The following is a 19,593-nucleotide window of genomic DNA, read 5'->3' as shown; positions in this document are numbered from 1 at the left end:
GGGTGGTGGCGGGTTTAACGGCACATTTACATCTACGCGATTTATCCCCAAAACAAACCTCTCACGAATAATCTCTCTGACCTCTATCTCGTCTACAGCTCTCTGCTCTCGCCCTACCACAGTGTGTCGACATCTCTCATTCCGCGGACAGCTCTCTCTCTCTCTGTCCCGTCTTGTCTGCATCTTTCCTCTCTTTTTTTTGGCTTACAAACAGTCAAACGCGCCGTCCGTTCAGTCGAGCAATGGAACCGATAATCTGTGGAGTCATGGATTGCCTCTTGGCTCGAGCGGTGAGTTGTGCTGGCTGCCTGCAAACGCGGTGGCCAGGAAGAAATCACTTCCCTGCGACCTCGCGGAGGTGTGGCGGCAGCAGTGGTAGCGGCAGTGGTCGTGAGAACTCGCGACTCACAGTTGGAAAGTCCCAAGATCGATTCCATATCAGGGTGTTGGCTCAAACCAATCATCCATCCAGGGGTGAATAAATAAGCACAAGTACTTATTTACGAGTACTTTTGAGATCTCAACTGATGGGCTTTTGTTTGAATGGAGATACCGGTCACTGCCATGGGCATTTCCATCTTTGGCTTGCGGTAAAAAAACACAAGGGGTGCGTATCGCCCTGCGCACTGCACTTTGTTTGAGTGGAGAGAGAGAGAGACGGTGACGATGTCTCCCGAACGGATAAAAGCCAACACGTCCTGGCGGATGGTGCCCGCGGTGGCCAGAAATGAAGCCAGAACAAGAACGAGAACGGAAGGAACAGAGGTGCAGCACAGAGTGGTGGAATCTGGCGTCGGGGATTGTAAATCAGGTAACGAATAGTACGGGCGTTATCAGTTGCACGCGCTCGCGTGTGCGTGCGTGTCTGCGCACGGTAGTGTATTAGTGGCGCAGCGGTTAGCGCGCGCTGCGCTATCAACCTCCGCAACCCGAGTTCGATTCCAGCTCACGGCCAATACCGGTGACCATTATCTGAAACCGGGTTCTGGGGCCTCCCTTAGGTCGACTCAGCCTCAAATGTGCGAGGAGTTGTAAACATCTCCATGGGCGGAGACAAAGGCGGTCTGGCGTGGCGCTGCCACCTACCCCCTTCGTGTGCCGTTAGCAGCCTTCACAGGTGCTACTCGCTCACAGCACTTGCCCCAAAAGTCCGTTCAGGCTATACGGGGGATCTTTGTCTGTTGTGTGCGTGGGCACGTGACAAAGGCTTGGCGGACGGAATAATAATAATAAAATAGATGGTGATGGCCAACTGCAAGAAGTAGTAAAAAAAAAGTAATTTCTTAAAGGCAGTGAAGCTTGTCACGTTTTATTACTTCTCTGCCAACAGCTTAGTCAGATGGTCTTGCTTGGCAGGCCTTGGCGGGCAGGGGAATAAGGAGGGAGGGATTATTTTATTATATTTGGGCCCTCAACGGACGTAAGACGCGGCCGCAGCTCCAGCCGCCCCCCCCCCCTTTCCCACCTCCCCGTTGGATCAGAAACTCGAGAAGAGCGGGCGGGGAAAAAAAAAAAACCCGGCGCTGAGAGTCACGCGGATGGTGTCAGGGAACTCTGCCGCGTACGTGCCGCCCGAACAGTGCCGCGGTGATCGCCCCTGGCGCCACGTGTCCACGAGCTCGGTCGCAGGCCCCCCAACAAAACGTCGAGTGGCCTGCCACAAGAACGGCCGGGGGGGGAAGAGGGGGTTGGGGGTGGCGGCTGTTGACGTCACCAAAGACTGTTGAGTTCACACGTTTGGATTGCAGAACTTGGGAAAGCGAGGATGGTGGCAGCAGGGAATTTCCAAAAGGGAGCGGTGCTAGGGAAGAAGCGACCTGCTGCGTGCGGTGGTTAAACGCAGCGCGGATTGCAGGGTGCAGGTGGGGGCAGTACAGCAAGTAGGCTGCCGCGTTATATCCGTGCGTATATATTTCGTCACGAGGAGTTCCCGCCTCTGGAATGTCGGGTTTCTTGCGTTGTTCTGGTTTCGCCCCACACTAAGCCGTGCTTAATTGAGCAGCGGACACACTCTGACTTGAATGATGAGTCCAGAACCAGAAACCGTAGGTCGACGGCCCAAGCGCGTTCACGCTAAAAACAAACATCGTGGTGACGGCAGAGATCCGTGGTTCGAGCCGAAGGCCGACCTGGTTAACACCGCAAGCGCATTACCCGTTAAATACCACGCTCCGTCCGCTTCATACTGGACCCTGAACAGGGGCGGTTTCTTCATTAGGGCGATTGGGCGACGCACCACCAATGTCATTCAACCACAGAGTCAAGCTAGCCGTCACTGTGCCTCTGGATATAGTCCAATCAGCGTCATGCTACGTTCTGTGGAGTACCGCCTCTTTTTGGGCGATTTCCCTCCAGCTGAGAATCGCCCCGAGTGGTCCCATAGACTTACATTCAAAGATGTTTTTTTTCGAACGGGGGCGCTGCAATGCATTCTCTATGGGTTCCGGGAGGGCTCGCCCTAACGTGCTTACGTCATCATACGTAAGCACGTTTCATCCAACAATATAATTTGTCGCCACCTAGTGGAATCTTTAATAAAATAAACTTGAGTGGTTTGTTTTAATAGTGAGTATAGAAACAAACAAGATGTATTGTAAGAGTCACTTTATTTTTCATTAATATTAAAGAAGTGAAGTTGCCTTTACTTGCTTAAGCTGTTAATTTATCCATTGCATGGGTGGACCTTATCCTTATCAATCATACAGACATTTGCCCCCCCTGAGAGATTTTGCAGGAGCCGCCACTGACCCTGAAGATCCCGTGACGTCATTCTGCAAATGGTGGACCATGTGCGCCGGCACCGTCATTGTCCAAATTGACTAAATTTGATCATAAAAAAAAAATCAGATTTCTCAATTGGGATTACACAGCAGCAGCAACATCGCCCCCCACCCACCCCTGCTCTAGAAACAACTTCGATTCACAGAGGCGATAGCCAGCATAAGCCTCAGACCAGACATCGTCCTCTGGTCTAGAGGAACCAAGAAGGTGGTCCTCATCGAGCTCACAGTGAACCTGGGAGGGGAGGATGGAGGAGGCGCATGAGCGGAAGCTCAGGAAATACGAGTCCCTCATCCTTGGGAGCCAGCAGACCGGATGGAGAGACTGGAATCTCCCAGTTGAGGTCGGCTGCGGCGGGAGCTTCTCGGGACAATCACTCCGGAGAGCTCTGGGGCTGCTCGCCATCGAAGTGGTGGCAAGGACGGAGGTAGTTGGCTGACGTCAGCAAGCGGGCAGAAGCGGCATCCCGTTGGATCTGGCTGAAGAGGAACGTGCGGTGGCAGAGCCAAACAGGCGGCAGGGAGGTCAGAGGTCAGAGGTGCGTCGAGTGGCGGATCGAGGGGGTAGTTTCCACTTGAGAACCCGGCGAAGTCTCCACTCAGCTCGGTCCGAGTTAGGGGGAGTAAGTGCCTTGAATGAGGAAGAAGGGGGAGCGATTGAAGTGCCAATCCGGCCCACAGAAGCCGCAGGGTTGTGAGTACCTGTCAGGTGAGCCGGCAGCGATGACCCCCATCGCATTTCGAATATGGTGTTGTATGCTGCGGCTCTATAATTATTCTTGACCATCGGCCACCGCCTTGTGCGTAGCGACTTGCCCTGCCCGTACGTGGCGGGTGTTGTTCTTTTTAATTTCGACTCAACACGAGCCTGGCGCAGAGCACCGATCACAGAAACTATAGCTCAGTGGGCCTTACCTGGTAAAGGATACGGCCGTCCTCGTTATTGTTGCTGTGCAGAGAAACGTAGCGGATGAATGGAAGTGGTGGTATTGTGCAATACGAGGTCGGTGCGTAAAGGATCCCGCTAGGCCGCCCGTCTGTGACGTGGTGTAACCTGCCGCTCTATTCGATTTAATCTGCGACGTCCGTTGGCTATGAAAAAAAAATGTTATTCTTTGCACAAGTTATTTCACAAAAAAAATGAAATGGAGATGATTCTCCTCTGCTGCCCTCTTGGTCTGGAGCTCCTATTTTCCCCAACCATCCATGCTCATGACTCCCTGCCCCAGTGCCTTCCTTCCCTCTGACTGTGCCTGCCCGCCTCTCTCTCCCTCTCTATTAAATAAACATGCCCACTGCTTCTGTACAGCGTCTTAATACATAATAATATATCTTACACCCTAAACCACAACAAAACGTCTCAGAGTGCAGACGTTTTTATTTAATTTTTTGCCTAGAGGGATTCCCTAATGGCAGCCCGTCCCTGTGATTGTCAAGAGCTTGCATTGGTTTGCTAATCCACGTTTTGAGATCCAGTTATGATCCGATGCCACAATATTTGCACGTATTCTTTCTACTCAATCTCACTATTGGGCAGCGCTTATCTCCTTGCTCTGAGCCCGGTGACGAATGTCCCACATTCCTCTGGCATGGTCCAGTCTGTATGTAGAATAGGGTGCCGTGGTGGCGAGATGTTAACTACCTCGCCTGGTATACAGGAGCTCGTGGGTTCGATCCCGACCACTGAAGCCTGCTGTTGTATATTTGCAGTTTGCATGTTCTCCCCACGTTCGCGTGGATTTCTCTGCAGGTCCTCCAGTTTTATCATCCACGTGATGATAAGCCACTTCGTTGAGCTATCTTTTGTGATAGCCCAAGCTGGCTTCTGAAGCGGCTCAGTGGGCCTTACCTGATTTAATAAAAAATTGTTTTGTTGAACGGAGACCGTCAAATTTCTTCCGTAAGTTGCACCAATTGCATTAACCCAGGATGAGTAATGTGGCTGAGTTTACCCTCGCCCCGGAGAGCTGGCTTTAGCACTTGGAACTTTTCAGCTTGTGAGTCAAAGCGCCGTATCCATTTGCGGCCAGCGAGTAAGGCAGGCGAAGTGTTTACTTGACTTAAGCGGCGATCGCCACTGAACCCCAATTTGCACTGAGTGGAGCAGAGTTTGATCCTCCAGATTTAGCCAACCCAGAACTCTTTCTTTTTGTTGCAAAGGTGTCTTTAGCCCATAATGCAACTGCTAATGTAATTCACCGCCGCTTTATTTAGCCAGATGGAAGCCCGCCGAGATTCATTATTCTCTTTTGCAAAGGAACACCTGGGTAACCGTGGCAACGGCGTGGTAATTTATTTATTTATTGCAAGTTTGTTGCGAGCAATTTCAGCATTTGCATGCTGGGGTTTTATTGTGCCTGTAATATATGGAATACATATTCCCCACATGCCAGATTTGTACGAATTTAAGTAAACACATGTCCGCAGAATATCCTGTACTTTTGTAGCTTTATTTATAATTTCATTTTCCACTGAGGTCTCCCTATCTATCTGCCTACCCGCCTACCCATCCACTTACCTACTTTTTAACCTATCAGTTAAACAGCCTACCCATGACTGACATCATCAGCCATGATCAATCCTCTGCTGGATGAAGGCCTCCCTGACACGCCACCACCTCTCGCGTGATCCTGCGATGTAACGATCCACCCAGCACTTGCGCATGGGATGATTCCGTCGCTCCATCTCCTCGGTAGACGTTCACCTCGGACGCCTTCCGTTCCTCGGCTGCCACTCCGTTATTGATTCTCGACAATCGGCCACCGTCGTCCGTTCTCTAGCCGTGACGCGTCGTTCTGCCCAAGCCCAGCTCACTCTTCTCAACATTGTGAAAGATGTCATTGCCACGCGTGCGTTCTCGAATCTGCGCCTTCCTCGTCCCTTCTCAGCTTCTCAGTGTAAGTCCAAGCGTGCGTCTCTCTCCGCGCTTCTTCATGCAATCAAACGTAGCCCACGTGCCGGCCCACTTGCACGCTGGTTCACCTGAATAGAATCTCCCGCTGTAACTGACTTGTCCACCTTTGGTTGTCCGCCCCGCCGCACCTCCGCTGAGCACGATTGGCTACGTACGGTGCGAAATAAGTTCAACATGCATACATACCTTCCTATCCACTAGTCGACCTCGCAACAAAACCTACCTCGTATCTCTATCGAATATATATGTGTGTATCCACCTACCTACTTGCCTGCCTAGCTAGCGACCTCACTCCCTGGCTACCTGCACAAGTATCTGAAATCGTTATTATCATTATTCCGCCCCCTCTTACCCGCGTCATCGAAAGGTGGCGTCAACGTTCCGCGCCCTCCCACCAACCACCTCCTTCGCAGATTCAGGAGGCAAAATAAGACTTGGATTTTGGTGAACCCCCTCTCCCATCCCCTCTCCCTCCCTCTTCCCCCCACCACCACCACCACCACGTGGCCACACACACGCCCAAGGGCCCTGGGCCGACTCTGAACGGTCCCCCCCCCCCCCCCCAAAGTTCAGAGGTCACTTTTTTTGTTTTGTGAACAGCGAACGGGTGGGGTCGATACGATTCAGCGTGTACGTGCTCTGACATCTGAATGCGCCTGCATCTCAAGGACGTGCATGAGAGTTATTAAATGCGAGTGTAATGGCAGCGAGAGGTTAGGAGTCAATCTTGCACGTTGTTAAATCGTAACGTGTAGCTATATATATACTTATGCTGCATTCATGTACAATTGATGCTGAATTTCAATGTACAAAGGAGGCTTGTTCATCTCGGGAACTCATCCGGCGACTTGTTTTTCGTTTATTGTGACAATTATTTATATATTTAAATGCATGTGTTTTTTTTTAAATGAATCTTTATTCGGGCAAATTCTAACAACATCATACAGTCAGGGCTCAGAGCACGCGGCGGGGCTTAGGTTCCGCGTACCCCAAGCGCGAATGCGCCTAAGTTAGGGTTCGCCTATACGAGTGTGATACATAACATTTAAGAGCGGATATAAAATGTATCTAAATGTACACATTTATTAAAGTACAGCACTGGACAATAAATGATTTACTAATCATCGTCAGCAAGCAGGTCAGATAGAAGACTATATTATTAACACTACATTATTATTCATATTATATTATTAATATTATATTATTATTCATATTATATTATTATATTCTTGGTTCTTTCGGTAAAGTCACGTAGAAGGGAAACAATAAAATAATAAAAATATAAAACAATAAAATTCTCACTATATTATTATTAAATAACATATAAGTGTTATCAATATATAGTATTAACACTATATTATTATTAAATAACATATTAGTGTTATCAATATATAGTATTAACACTATATTATTATTATTATTAAATAACATATTAGTGTTATCAATATATAGTATTAACACTATATTATTATTATTAAATAACATATTAGTATTATCAATATATAGTATTAACACTATATTATTATTATTAAATGACATATTAGTGTTATCAATATATAGTATTAACACTATATTATTATTATTAAATAACATATTAGTATTATCAATATATAGTATTAACACTATATTATTATTATTAAATAACATATTAGTATTATCAATATATAGTATTAACACTATATTATTATTATTAAATAACATATTAGTATTATCAATATATAGTATTAACACTATATTATTATTATTAAATGACATATTAGTATTATCAATATATAGTATTAACACTATATTATTATTATTATTAAATAACATATAAGTGTTATCAATATATAGTATTAACACTATATTATTATTATTAAATGACATATTAGTGTTATCAATATATAGTATTAACACTATATTATTATTATTAAATAACATATTAGTATTATCAATATATAGTATTAACACTATATTATTATTATTAAATAACATATTAGTATTATCAATATATAGTATTAACACTATATTATTATTATTAAATAACATATTAGTATTATCAATATATAGTATTAACACTATATTATTATTATTAAATAACATATTAGTATTATCAATATATAGTATTATCACTATATTATTATTATTAAATGACATATTAGTGTTATCAATATATAGTATTAACACTATATTATTATTATTAAATAACATATTAGTATTATCAATATATAGTATTAACACTATATTATTATTATTAAATGACATATTAGTATTATCAATATATAGTATTAACACTATATTATTATTATTAAATAACATATTAGTATTATCAATATATAGTATTAAGTTATTAACACTATATTATTATTATTAAATAACATATTAGTGTCATCAATATATAGTATTAACACTATATTATTATTATTAAATAACATATTAGTATTATCAATATATAGTATTATCACTATATTATTATTATTAAATGACATATTAGTGTTATCAATATATAGTATTAACACTATATTATTATTATTAAATAACATATTAGTATTATCAATATATAGTATTAACACTATATTATTATTATTAAATGACATATTAGTATTATCAATATATAGTATTAACACTATATTATTATTATTAAATAACATATTAGTATTATCAATATATAGTATTAAGTTATTAACACTATATTATTATTATTAAATAACATATTAGTATTATCAATATATAGTATTAGCACTATATTATTATTATTAAATAACATATTAGTATTATCAATATATAGTATTAGCACTATATTATTATTATTAAATAACATATTAGTATTATCAATATATAGTATTAACACTATATTATTATTATTAAATAACATATTAGTATTATCAATATATAGTATTAGCACTATATTATTATTATTAAATAACATATTAGTATTATCAATATATAGTATTAGCACTATATTAGAACACTATCTTTTTTGGACTATTTTCGTGCACTGGGCAATAGTCACGTGCCGTCAAATCCACGGTCACGTGATGGTGGCGGCGGGGGGGGGGATTTGACTGCTTGCTTCTCGCCCAACGTGTAGAGTGCATCGGGGTCTCTCGTGTATGAGCCGGTCCGCGTACTCTGAGACCTCCCTCTAGTGAATAATTATAAGTTGTACTTTGCCTATTGCATGAAGACAGTGGCATCTGCATTCATTTGTTGGTCAATCGTTTGGACTGATGTCCAGACTTTACTGTTGGTGCCCAACGTAACTCTATGCGGGTCAGATAAACCAGCGACCAATATTCGGGCGCGTAAATACATTTCTGTTTGGGTTAGAAATTGATTTCAATCCCAGCTGCGTGCCCTTCACCACCCAACGCAGCCAAACCAGTCAAGTGTTCACGTGGTGGGCAGTCGTGTCTCGGTTTGATTTTGCTTTGCAGAAAACCGTCCGGTGTGTGTGTGTGTGTTGAAGAGAGAGCAGAATGTTCTGATCTGGGACTGTCTGCTGGGCGGGGTGGCTATGCGTGGAGCTGCTAATTCCCCCACCACCTTTCTCCTACCTCCACCCACCCCCACCCTTCCTCTCTCCCCCTCAGGGCAGAGCCTGGGCTACGGCTTCGTGAACTACGTGGACCCCAAGGACGCGGAGAAGGCCATCAACACCCTCAACGGCCTCCGCCTGCAGACCAAGACCATCAAGGTGAGGGCGGCCGGGCCAGACGGGGCGCGCGCACGCACGAGCACCCGCGGGCGTGCGCCGCTCACGGCGCGGCGACAGTAGATTGCGATGCGGTTGCACGCCGCGATGTATTTGTGTCAGCATCCCCCCGATGGCGAATGCGTACATGGAGATTGACGACTTCACCACCCCAGCGTCTCTGACGTCATCGCTCAGCTCGCCCACCACCTCGCCCGCGCGGCGTGACATCATCGCCCCTCTCCTCACAACCCCAATGTAGTGGGTCGTCAACCCTTCACCCAACACCTCCCCAGCGTCTCTGACGTCATCGCTCCCATCGCGTGACGTCACAACCCCAATCGGGCGTGATGTCGATATTCCAACAATCAAACCTCCCCAGCGACGCTGACGTTATCAGCCCCCCCCCCAGCCCAATCTCGCGTGACGTCATGCCGCTGCGTTTCAGACAGAGACACGCGCACTCGCGCGTTAGATACGGACCAGTCGCAGCCGTTGGCACGGGTGTGTGCGTTATTTATCCGGCCACGAGCTCACGAAGGAGGCCTTGTCGTGCCTTCTGGGTCATTGCTTGCACCTGAACGCACTTAACGCGGACGACAAAGCGAGGGTTGGCGGATCACACGCAGATGCTACGAAAATCATTCGCGGATTGATGGTCATCCGTCCCTGCTGTACGGGATAGAATGTTGCCCCCTCGAATGCGTGGGTCCTCCCCCATGTAAACTCTCATCAAGCGGCTGATAACACCTTGATATAGCGAGGGCGGCAGAGCTTGGGCAATAGTTGGTAGCGCCAGCTCGCCACCCGACTGGCTACCTTACAGCTCGTCTTTGGATCCCCACATATCGAGAGATGCAACTCGCATCAACGACTGTACGATATAAAAACAAAACATTACTATTCTCATTGTTATAAATATAATTAATATCAGGCGCAATACGATAAACAAATGAAGCACACAAAGACACATATGGTACGCACCTATAAACATGTGCGCATGTACAGCCCCCTTGACAATCCACTCCTGGATAAGGGTCTCCCCATGCCGTTCATGGCATGGGGGATATTTGGCCATACTTCACCACTCTGGTCAGCGCGGGGTTGGCAAAAAATTGAGAGCACAAAACTAGAGTAGAGCTGGTTTTGATTGCCTGCCAACAACGTAGCATGAATATATATGCACAGTTAACGCAACAAACACATGCATAATATAAGACACGCGCATGAATAGACAAAGATTTCCCATAGACCTCGAGGATAAGTGCTGCTAGCGAGCATCTATAATGCCCAGCATGACACACCAGAGGGTGGTGGGCACACAACAATGCCCATCCGCTTGCTTCCCAAATGATAATGTTCTTGCATTACACCAAGTGTTCATTTGAGGCTGAGGTGACCTAGCAGAGGTCCAGGACCGGTTGAAATACCGGATGCACATGTATGCATTTCAGGGGCGGGAATTATACCTGGAATTATTAGAATCATAACGCAGCAAAAAACAACAAAGATCCCCCATGAAGCCTTAAAAGACTGTTGGGGCAAATTCTGTTAGCAAGCACCTTTGAAGGTCAGCACGGCACACGATGAGGTGGGTGGCCAGCACAACGACCGGCTGGCTTTGTCTCCCAAGTTGCGATGTTTACGCACCGCACTGGGTACTCAATTGAGACTGAGTCGACCTAGGGGAGGCCCAGGGCCGCTTCAGATAAGTGTCGCTGGTGTTGACTGTGTGCGGGAATCGAACGCAGGTGGCCGGGTCCATAGCACAGCACGCTAATCGTTGCACTACAGCACCCACACACAGATACACACGGTTACACACACGGGTACACACACACGCAGAACGTAATTCACATTTACTAGACTGCACTGCCAGAAAGAAAAAAAACTTTAATAAACTTGTCTTGGACATATTTATTTTCAACGTTTAAACGTCAAAGATCGTATCCAATACAACACGGCCAACATCGTTACCACCGCCACCACCGCCACCACCGCCGCCTCGCCCAATCCCGCCTGGAATATTCCACCACCTTTCCTCTTGCAGCTTAAATTCGCACTCCCGCGGTCCAGTTGGCACATTTTCGACTCGCATGTTTCCATTTCTATTAGTGAGTTCTTAACAGCTCCGTTTCCTGTCAAGAAAAAAATCACTTCACGCGTGGGTTGGGGGTAGGGATTAAACTCGTGTGGCGCCTATATTCTGGAGTAAAAGCACTCTTCTACCTGATCATCAGCAGCCAGTCTCGACCCACTGCTGTTGTGTACCGACTGCATCAACTCCGACTCTGCCGCGCATTCCGGTCACGGTCCGTGATGTGTCGTAGCCGTCGTCAATGTCAGCCTCGCTCTATCCGCTGCAAGGTGAAGTGCTTCCACCGTACGCGTCACACCAATACCAAATCATTCCTCGCGCCACGGCAAGACGTCGCTTTCCCCTCTTTCTTCGCCGTTCTCATACGTTCCCTTGGCCGCGTCCCTTGCTCTCGTCCGTCTTGCTCTCGGAGTCGGCCTTTTATTGTCCCGCGTGGTTGACCTTCTGTGCCCTTGTTCCATACATCATCTGGCAAAGGCCTCAATGTCTGAGGGCACTGGGGCAAGATACATTGTTGTACTGTACTTCTGCGCTATCGCGCCCGTGCTCCGCGACGTGCGCCGAGCCGCACTGACCAGCGTGGTGAAGTACGGTGAAATAATCCCACGAACCCGAATGATGCCGGGACGCCATCGTCTAGCCGGGCGGTGGTGACTAAGCACGTGGCCTGTAGTCCAGCACCGTGGAGGCAGCGAGGGTTGGCGGATCACACCAACGTCGTGAAACTCCCCTCGTGCGTCCAAGTGTCATGCCCTGGCTTGCCAGGAGAAGGCAGTAGAGCAAAAAATGTGGACTCTATCTGTTCCCCCCTCGCACAAGCATGCACTTATGTTGAACTTCTTTCGCACCGTACGTAGCCAACCAATTTAATTTGAGGCGCGAGGGAAAGACGACAAATGAAATACAACAAGCAACTAAACACACGGTCGACTTTCTCTAGGCCATCCGGTTTTTTCCCACATTTAAACACTCGTTAATTGGCTGATAACACATCGCTATATAGAGGAGCTCGCAGAGCTTGGGCAATTGTTGGCGCTGGCTCACCGCGCGGTTGCTGCCGCCTTCCCGCTCGACCGTGGTTCTCCTCGCGCCTCTGAGAGTCGTCTCTCTCGCCCCCTATCCCTCTTCGAACGCGAGCCAAAAAATCGCGAGCGCCCTACGAGTTGAAATCGTTCGATGGTTTTGAGCAGCGGGTTGACGAATTCGTTGAGCAAATCGGCGCTTGCACGTGGGTGGATCTGAGTGCGCTGGCGGCGTCGTCGCACCGACGAGCGCGAACCACAGTCGGCTCAAAGTCGTGAAACGGTGGCGGCGAGGCTACCGCCCGTTCAGCGCTGGGTGGGCTCGAGCCACCGCTGGGGCCTCGCGGCTCCGGATTAAACAATAAAAAAGTCTAATCGTAGAACAATGTTCCTTTTTTTTTCTCGCGTAAATGTTCTGGCATATACCTGAGAGTGTTTATGTTAATGCGCACAAAGCCGTTTAGAATGGAATGGGAATGGCCCCCGGGCAAGAGATTTAATTCAGCACCACAGACAGCTCCACGCGGCGCGCCCGATGCCTTGAAGAGAAGGGGGGGGGCCGGTGAGCGCCGCATCCGCCCCGCGCGCGCGCCCCCAACCGCGCACGCGCGCGCGCGCCCGTGTGCGTCTGTGCGTGCGTGTGCGTCTGTGCGTGCGTGTGCGTCTGTGCGTGCGTGTGTGCGTATTTAAAATCACGCGAACTCCGATCGTCGTCGTCGTCGTCGTCATCATCCTCGCAGCGGCGGCTTTTGGCTGGCCATCGGACAAAGGCGGTCACCGCATCGCGCGCATTTAGATGCGCTTCTGGGGCCCGTCTGGAACGCTCGTCCTTCAGAAATTGAGGAAGCTACTGGGAGCCATGCACTCTTACATCTAGGTTGAAAACTCGAGTTTTTAGAACTGATTTTTGTGCTTAGTTTGATGTTCTTCCCCCCGCACCTCCGAGTAGCACGGTTGGCATCGTACTGCGCGAATCAAGTTCAACGTACATGCGTAGCCCTTGGACTCGAGTGGGAAGGCCAAAAGCCAACATACAGAAGTGGGGATACTTTCGCGAGTCTGGCGTGCGTGACCGCGGTGAGACACAGACCATGGGACATCTCCTGGTCCGTCGGCTACTGGAGGAGCGTTGCACCGTGAAAGATCTCATCAGGGCTACATATCGGGCCACATCATCATGAGCCATGGTCTATCCACTGTTGGTCAAAGCGTCATATGCCCAAAACTGGATAATTTCACGGCTGTGGTTGGTGGCAGCAGAATATGACTTTTCCATGTTGTCTTTGGAAATCTTCTGAAGACAAATCGACTTGAAGCTAATGTCTATCATAGGTATTGTATTCCGATAATTATGCTATCACTGCATTCGTGTGATCATTATTTACCTGGCCTGGTGGCACTTTGGTGAGGGCGATCGACTCAAAGTTGGAAAGGTCACGGGTTCAAACCCTGGCCAGATGTCGCCTCAGCCTATCATCCTTCCAAAATAGATATTGCTTTATAAGAAGTCAATAACGGTCGGTCGTGCTATGGAGAGACGGGTCCACGCCATATGAATATGGAATTTCCACCACTGGCTGACCAATGCAGATGAGCACTTTCCGATGCTCCGTTGAGGGGGTGTCAACCGATACGGCTGACAAATTTAGTCTCTCGTGGAAGGAAAACGGCATAACCTTTTGGCACCGTTTTAAGAACGATGAAAGTCATAGTGAAGCTCTTTACACGCCTCGTTCAATCTTGTTCGAAAAGGCAGAGAAGATATTTTATAAATGGACGCTGTCGTCCAATGGTCCAGTAGGGAGTTTTCCCTGCCCCCAGTACATCAGACGGCGCTGACAAGCGCGTAGCAGGCAAAACCGTGAGCGATATTCCGTTCTGAAGTTTTGCCGGCGCAGAGCGTGCTTGCATCTGCCTCACTCCGATTACAGCAGCAGCATCAGCAGGTGATTAATCACCGTTGCTTTTTAGTCTCAATCCAGCCACTGGGCGGCACTGCTCTGAAGAACATTCGAAGAAAAGCTATCTCATTACCGCGCAGAGAGCTTTGGTCTGGTGGCCCTGACGATCAGCAGAGTCACGCCAGCCAGCCACTTAACGCGCAGTGGCCAGTTCAACTCCCCGTGGTCAACACAGAGCCCTTTCTGCCGACGCTTCATTATGCGGAATTGTTAAACGGATGTTAAAACGGACGCAGTCGGTCGCCGCGTGAAGCTGCAAACCGAAGGCAGGCGGAGTGGTCACTGCTGCTACTGCCAGCGTATGGAGTACCTGGTGTCTGCGGTCATGCGCGTTGGGGAGCGGTGGTGTAGCGGTTAAAACCCTGCGCTACGGAACCAGGTGGACCCGAGTTCAGTACCCGCTCATGGCCAACACCAATGACAATTGTCTGACCGGTCCTGGGCCTCCTCTGGGTCCACTCAAATGAGTGCCTGGTTTGGTGTGTAAACATCGCCACTCGGGAGATGAAGACGGCTGGGCGCGGTGCTGGCCACCCATCACCGAGTGAGCCGTGCTGGCCTTCATAGGTGCTCCCGCCACTGGCCCACACACACACATACACACGTGACTAGCTTGCAGACCCGCGTGGCGTGTATGCTTTGTGTGTATGCACAGTCGTGATTATATCTGGGGGTGCGCAGTGTCTTCGTGCTGGTATGTACGCAGAGGAGAGACGGCTGGCACATTGCGCTCACACGGCAGCGGCTGCTGGTCCGCCTGTGTATGGAGTACGTCGCGTACCCACGATTGCACGCAGAGCGGCTCCGCGGGTTCGTGTGCTTGTGGAGCACATCGTGTCCGCGTGCTTGTGTGCGCAGCGGTGATGGATTGCGTCCTCGTGGCTGGATCGTATCTGCGAAGTCGGCCCTATTGCATATGGCCGGGCGTTGCACGTGGCTGCCTGTAATCTAGCGCCGTGGAGGCAGCAGCGAGGGTTGGTGGATCATCGCACGAATGTTGCGAAACTCCCTTCTACCCGTGGGTGGGCGTCGATGAGGAGCCGTACCCTGGTTTGCCAGGAAAAAGGCAGTACAGCAAAAATGTGGACTCCACCTATTCCATCTGTATTGGAATAGAGTGTTTCCCCCTCGCATGGGTGGGTTTTATAAACACTCATTGATTGGCTGAGAACAACTTAGTATACAGAGAGCCGCAAGATCTTTGGCAGTTATTGGCAGCGGCTCATCAGTTGGCTGCCATCCTGCTCGTCCGTGGTTTATCCTCGCACCTCTGAGTCGTTCTCTCTCCACGAGAGTGAGCAAATGCCGTGCGGTGGCGATATTTTACGAGGTGAAATTATTATTCTGTAGTGCGGCTAAATGCAAGCGGTACATTCATTGCCCACGCGAGCCTCGTCATCATCCACAGGACTTAACTTCTCACTAAATATTCTCCGGATCGCTGGTAGCTTGTGATGGTAGTACGTTGAACTTTTTTCATATCGTAAGTAGCCAACCTTGTTAATCAGAGGCGATGTTTATACACCGCACCAGCTACTCATTTTAGGCTAAGTCAACCTAGGGGACGCATAACACTGGTTCAGATAATCGTCGCTGGTGGTGGCGGTGAGCGGGAATTGAGCTCGGGTTACTGGGTTCGTAGCGGAGCGCACTCATCACTGCCCTGCCGCACACAGACACGCGCACGCACACAGACATGCGCACGCACACAGACACGCGCACAGACACGCGTACACACACAGACACGCGCACACACGCAGACACGTGCACGGATACAGACACGCGCACACACGCAGACCCGTGCGTGTGCAGACGCGCGCGCACACACACAGACACTCGCACACACACAGACACGCGCACACACACAGACACGTGCACGGATACAGACACGCGCACACACGCAGACACGTGCGTGTGCAGACGCGCGCGCACACACACAGACACGCGCACACACACAGACACGCGCACACACACAGACACGTGCACGGATACAGACACGCGCACACACGCAGACACGTGCACGGATACAGACACGCGCACACACGCAGACACGTGCGTGTGCAGACGCGCGCGCACACACACAGACACGCGCACACACACAGACACGCGCACACACACAGACACGTGCACGGATACAGACACGCGCACACACGCAGACACGTGCGTGTGCAGACGCGCGCGCACACACACAGACACGCGCACACACACAGACACGCGCACACACACAGACACGTGCACGGATACAGACATGCGCACACACGCAGCCACGTGCGTGTGCAGACGCGCGCACACAGAGTGACCACAGCCATCGTTCTCGGTATACTGGATGTGGTGTTCCGGATTCGCAGACATCTTCTGCGTCACCCATCCGGACAGAGACCCGGCTGAAATGCAATCGACGGCGCTGAACGGCTCGCAGCGAGGGTGAGCCGTTCAGCGTGCCTGCGAGCGAAGGCGCGTGGTTCTCGTTTGAAAATTGTCAGAGGAGCTGAATTACTCCGGGAAAAGAAAATAGCGGGAGGGCCGCCGCTGTTATTGCCGACGAGGGAGACAATTTCAGGTCGGAAGCGGAGTCGCCTTCGTGCTTCTCAGCAAACGGAGGTGACGGAATTGAAAATGCCGGCGCGAGCTTCTCACGACGGAATTCAGAAGAGGCCGCCCGTCACCCCTCCAACCACTCGGCCGGCTCAGTGTGCTGCGAGCAGACGCACGCGCACGTGTGTGTGTCTGTGTGTGTCTGCGTGTGTGTGTGTCTGTGTGTGTGTCTGTGTGTGCGTGTGTCTGCGTGTGTGTGTGTCTGTATGTGCGTGTGTCTGTGTGTGTGCGCACGTGTGTGTGTCTGTATGTGCGTGTGTCTGTGTGTATGCGCACGTGTGTGAGTATGTGTGTGCGTCTGCGTGTGTGCGCACGTGTGTGTCTGCGTGTGTCTGCGTGTGTGTGTCTGTGTGTGCGTGTGTCTGTGTGTGTGTCTGTGTGTACGTGAGTTTGCGTGTGTGCGTGCATCTGCGTGTGTGCGCACGTGTGTGTGTCTGTGTGTGCATGTGTCTGTGTGTGCGTGTGTCTGTGTGTGCGTGTGTCTATGTGTGCGTGTGTCTGTGTGTGCGTGTGTTTGTGTGTGTGCACACGTCTGTTTGCGGTAGTGCAGTGATTAGTGCGCTCTGCTACGAACCCGGTAACCCGGGTTCGATTCTCGCTCACGGCCAACACCAGCGACGATTATCTGTATCAAACTTGGGCCTCCACGAGGTCAACTCAGCCTCGAATGAGTACCTGGTGCGCTGTGTAAACATCGCCACTGAGTCATGGTGCTGGCTGCAAGCACCCCCTCGTGTGCGGTGCCGGTTATCATAGGCGCTCTCGACCAGCGCTTGCCCCAAAAGTCTATGAAATGCTATACAGGGGATCTTTGTCTTTCTCTTGCATGTCTGTGTGAGTAGCGGTGTCAGAGTAGTTCATGCACATCGCTACCAACCTGGCAACTGGAGTTCTATTCCTGGCCACGGCTAACATCAGTGGCAAGTGGTATCACAACATATCCTCGTCTTCTAAGTCGACTGAACCTTAAATGCGTACCTGACATACGCACGTCACCACCGGGAAGGCAAAGGTGTGCCGTTTGTGGTGCTAACCACCCAACTCCGTCAGTGCCCTTCAAGTAGTTGCTCGCGAAGGGAACCTGCCCCCATCGGGCTAGGTAGGCCATGCTGAAGCTTCGTCATCTCTGCTAGGGACCAGGCAGTACACCGCATCGCGCACTTCCAGATGCACTTCTGCGGCCGTCTGATGTTAGGAAGCCACAGGAGCTATGCACTTTTAGATAATCTCGATTGAAGGCTCTTTTCTTTAGAACTGCTGTTTGTGTTCCGTTTGTTGTCTTTCCCCGCGTCACCGATTTGCACGCTTGGCTACGTAGAAGAAGTTCAACATGCGCGCATGCGTAAAGACCACGGCCGTCTGCGCTCCTTCAACGGAGGGATAGCAAAACCACACGGACTCCCTCCCTCTCCTGAAGCCCTCTCGTGGCCAGCAGCAGACCTCGCCGTTGGCACTTAATCTCCCGGACGAATCTCGCCATCGCAGGCGAGGGCAGAATCGTCTCTGGCGCGAGGGCATCTCGCCGCATCACGTGGGCTCGTGGCGTGTACGCCAATGCCATTTGCAAAAGGGCAGGACGGAGTCTGACCCCAAAAATGCAGCCAATTTAACGGGGCAGGGATGGGCACCATGCGCGCACGCCGAGAGGTGGAGCATCGATGGCATTGATCTCAATCTCCTCGTAGCAGCTGGGTAATGCACTTCTGAAACACAAATAACGAATTGATTCAAAATCACGCTCCCCCTCAGTTCATAACGCGCGTCCAAAATTGCTTATGGATCCCCGAGCCGTTCGTACAATCGCGCATACACGGACACAAGAAAGATGGTGGTGGGCCCCAACCGGGGATGTGCAATCGCAACCTTCCTATCGCAGAGCCACATGGCTGGATAAATAATTCGTGAATTGAACTTTTTAATCCGTTTTGTCTCAGCGTAGATCACAAGCGTGCGCCGGTTGGGCACCGTTGCCTTGTACATCAGCAGCAGGGAGCGAATTAGACGGGATGGGCATTGAACAAAAAAAAAGACAAAAGAGAGAGAACAGAAGATTGAGTGAGAGAAAATGTGGTCTGTTCTGGACCAGCCGCCCCCCAATGAGATGCAAAGGCAGAAGCTGACTCTTGGAGAAGACCATTATCTCCTCCTCCTCCTCGCCGCGCCACCCGTCCACTGCGTGCATGTCACGAGGCTTCTGCCGTGGCCACTTTCCCGAGCAGCACGGAATCCTGGGAGAGGGCCGAGCGGAGGTAGGAGGAGGAGCGGCCGTTGCCGCTGTCGGCCGGCCGGGGCAGCACGGGCGGCTCGCCGCGGCGATTGCCACGCGAGGCCGAGCGTCGACGTCCCGTATCCGACCGTCGCGTTATCCGCCCTTGAGCCAGATTGACCGTACCGGGCGGAGTATTAGCGCGCGGTGGCATTAACACCGCTTTGCCGAGACTGCTCACAAATATCGAGCTTTTCACGCAAGTCAAGCGTTTCCCCCACGTTTTTCAAGTCTCGCTTTTGTCTTGACGCTCACCTGATTTATCCATGGCAGTGTGCGACTGT

At 49.6% G+C, this 19,593-nt stretch overlaps 1 protein-coding gene across 1 annotated transcript in view; it reads left to right on the top strand.

Annotated features, from left to right (window-relative positions):
- The window catches only part of LOC144726658 (ELAV-like protein 2), a 141,344-nt gene that overhangs the window by 67,778 nt on the left and 53,973 nt on the right, over positions 1-19,593 (top strand). The window contains exon 3 of the mRNA XM_078605413.1: positions 9,267-9,370. Coding sequence (XP_078461539.1) covers positions 9,267-9,370 — 104 coding nt within the window. The remainder of the gene's footprint in view (positions 1-9,266; positions 9,371-19,593) is intronic.

This window comes from Lampetra planeri, chromosome 24, assembly GCF_965212315.1.
Source record: "Lampetra planeri chromosome 24, kcLamPlan1.2.h2, whole genome shotgun sequence".
NCBI classification, from domain to species: domain Eukaryota; kingdom Metazoa; phylum Chordata; class Hyperoartia; order Petromyzontiformes; family Petromyzontidae; genus Lampetra; species Lampetra planeri.
This window is presented reverse-complemented; position numbering and strand designations above follow the sequence as displayed.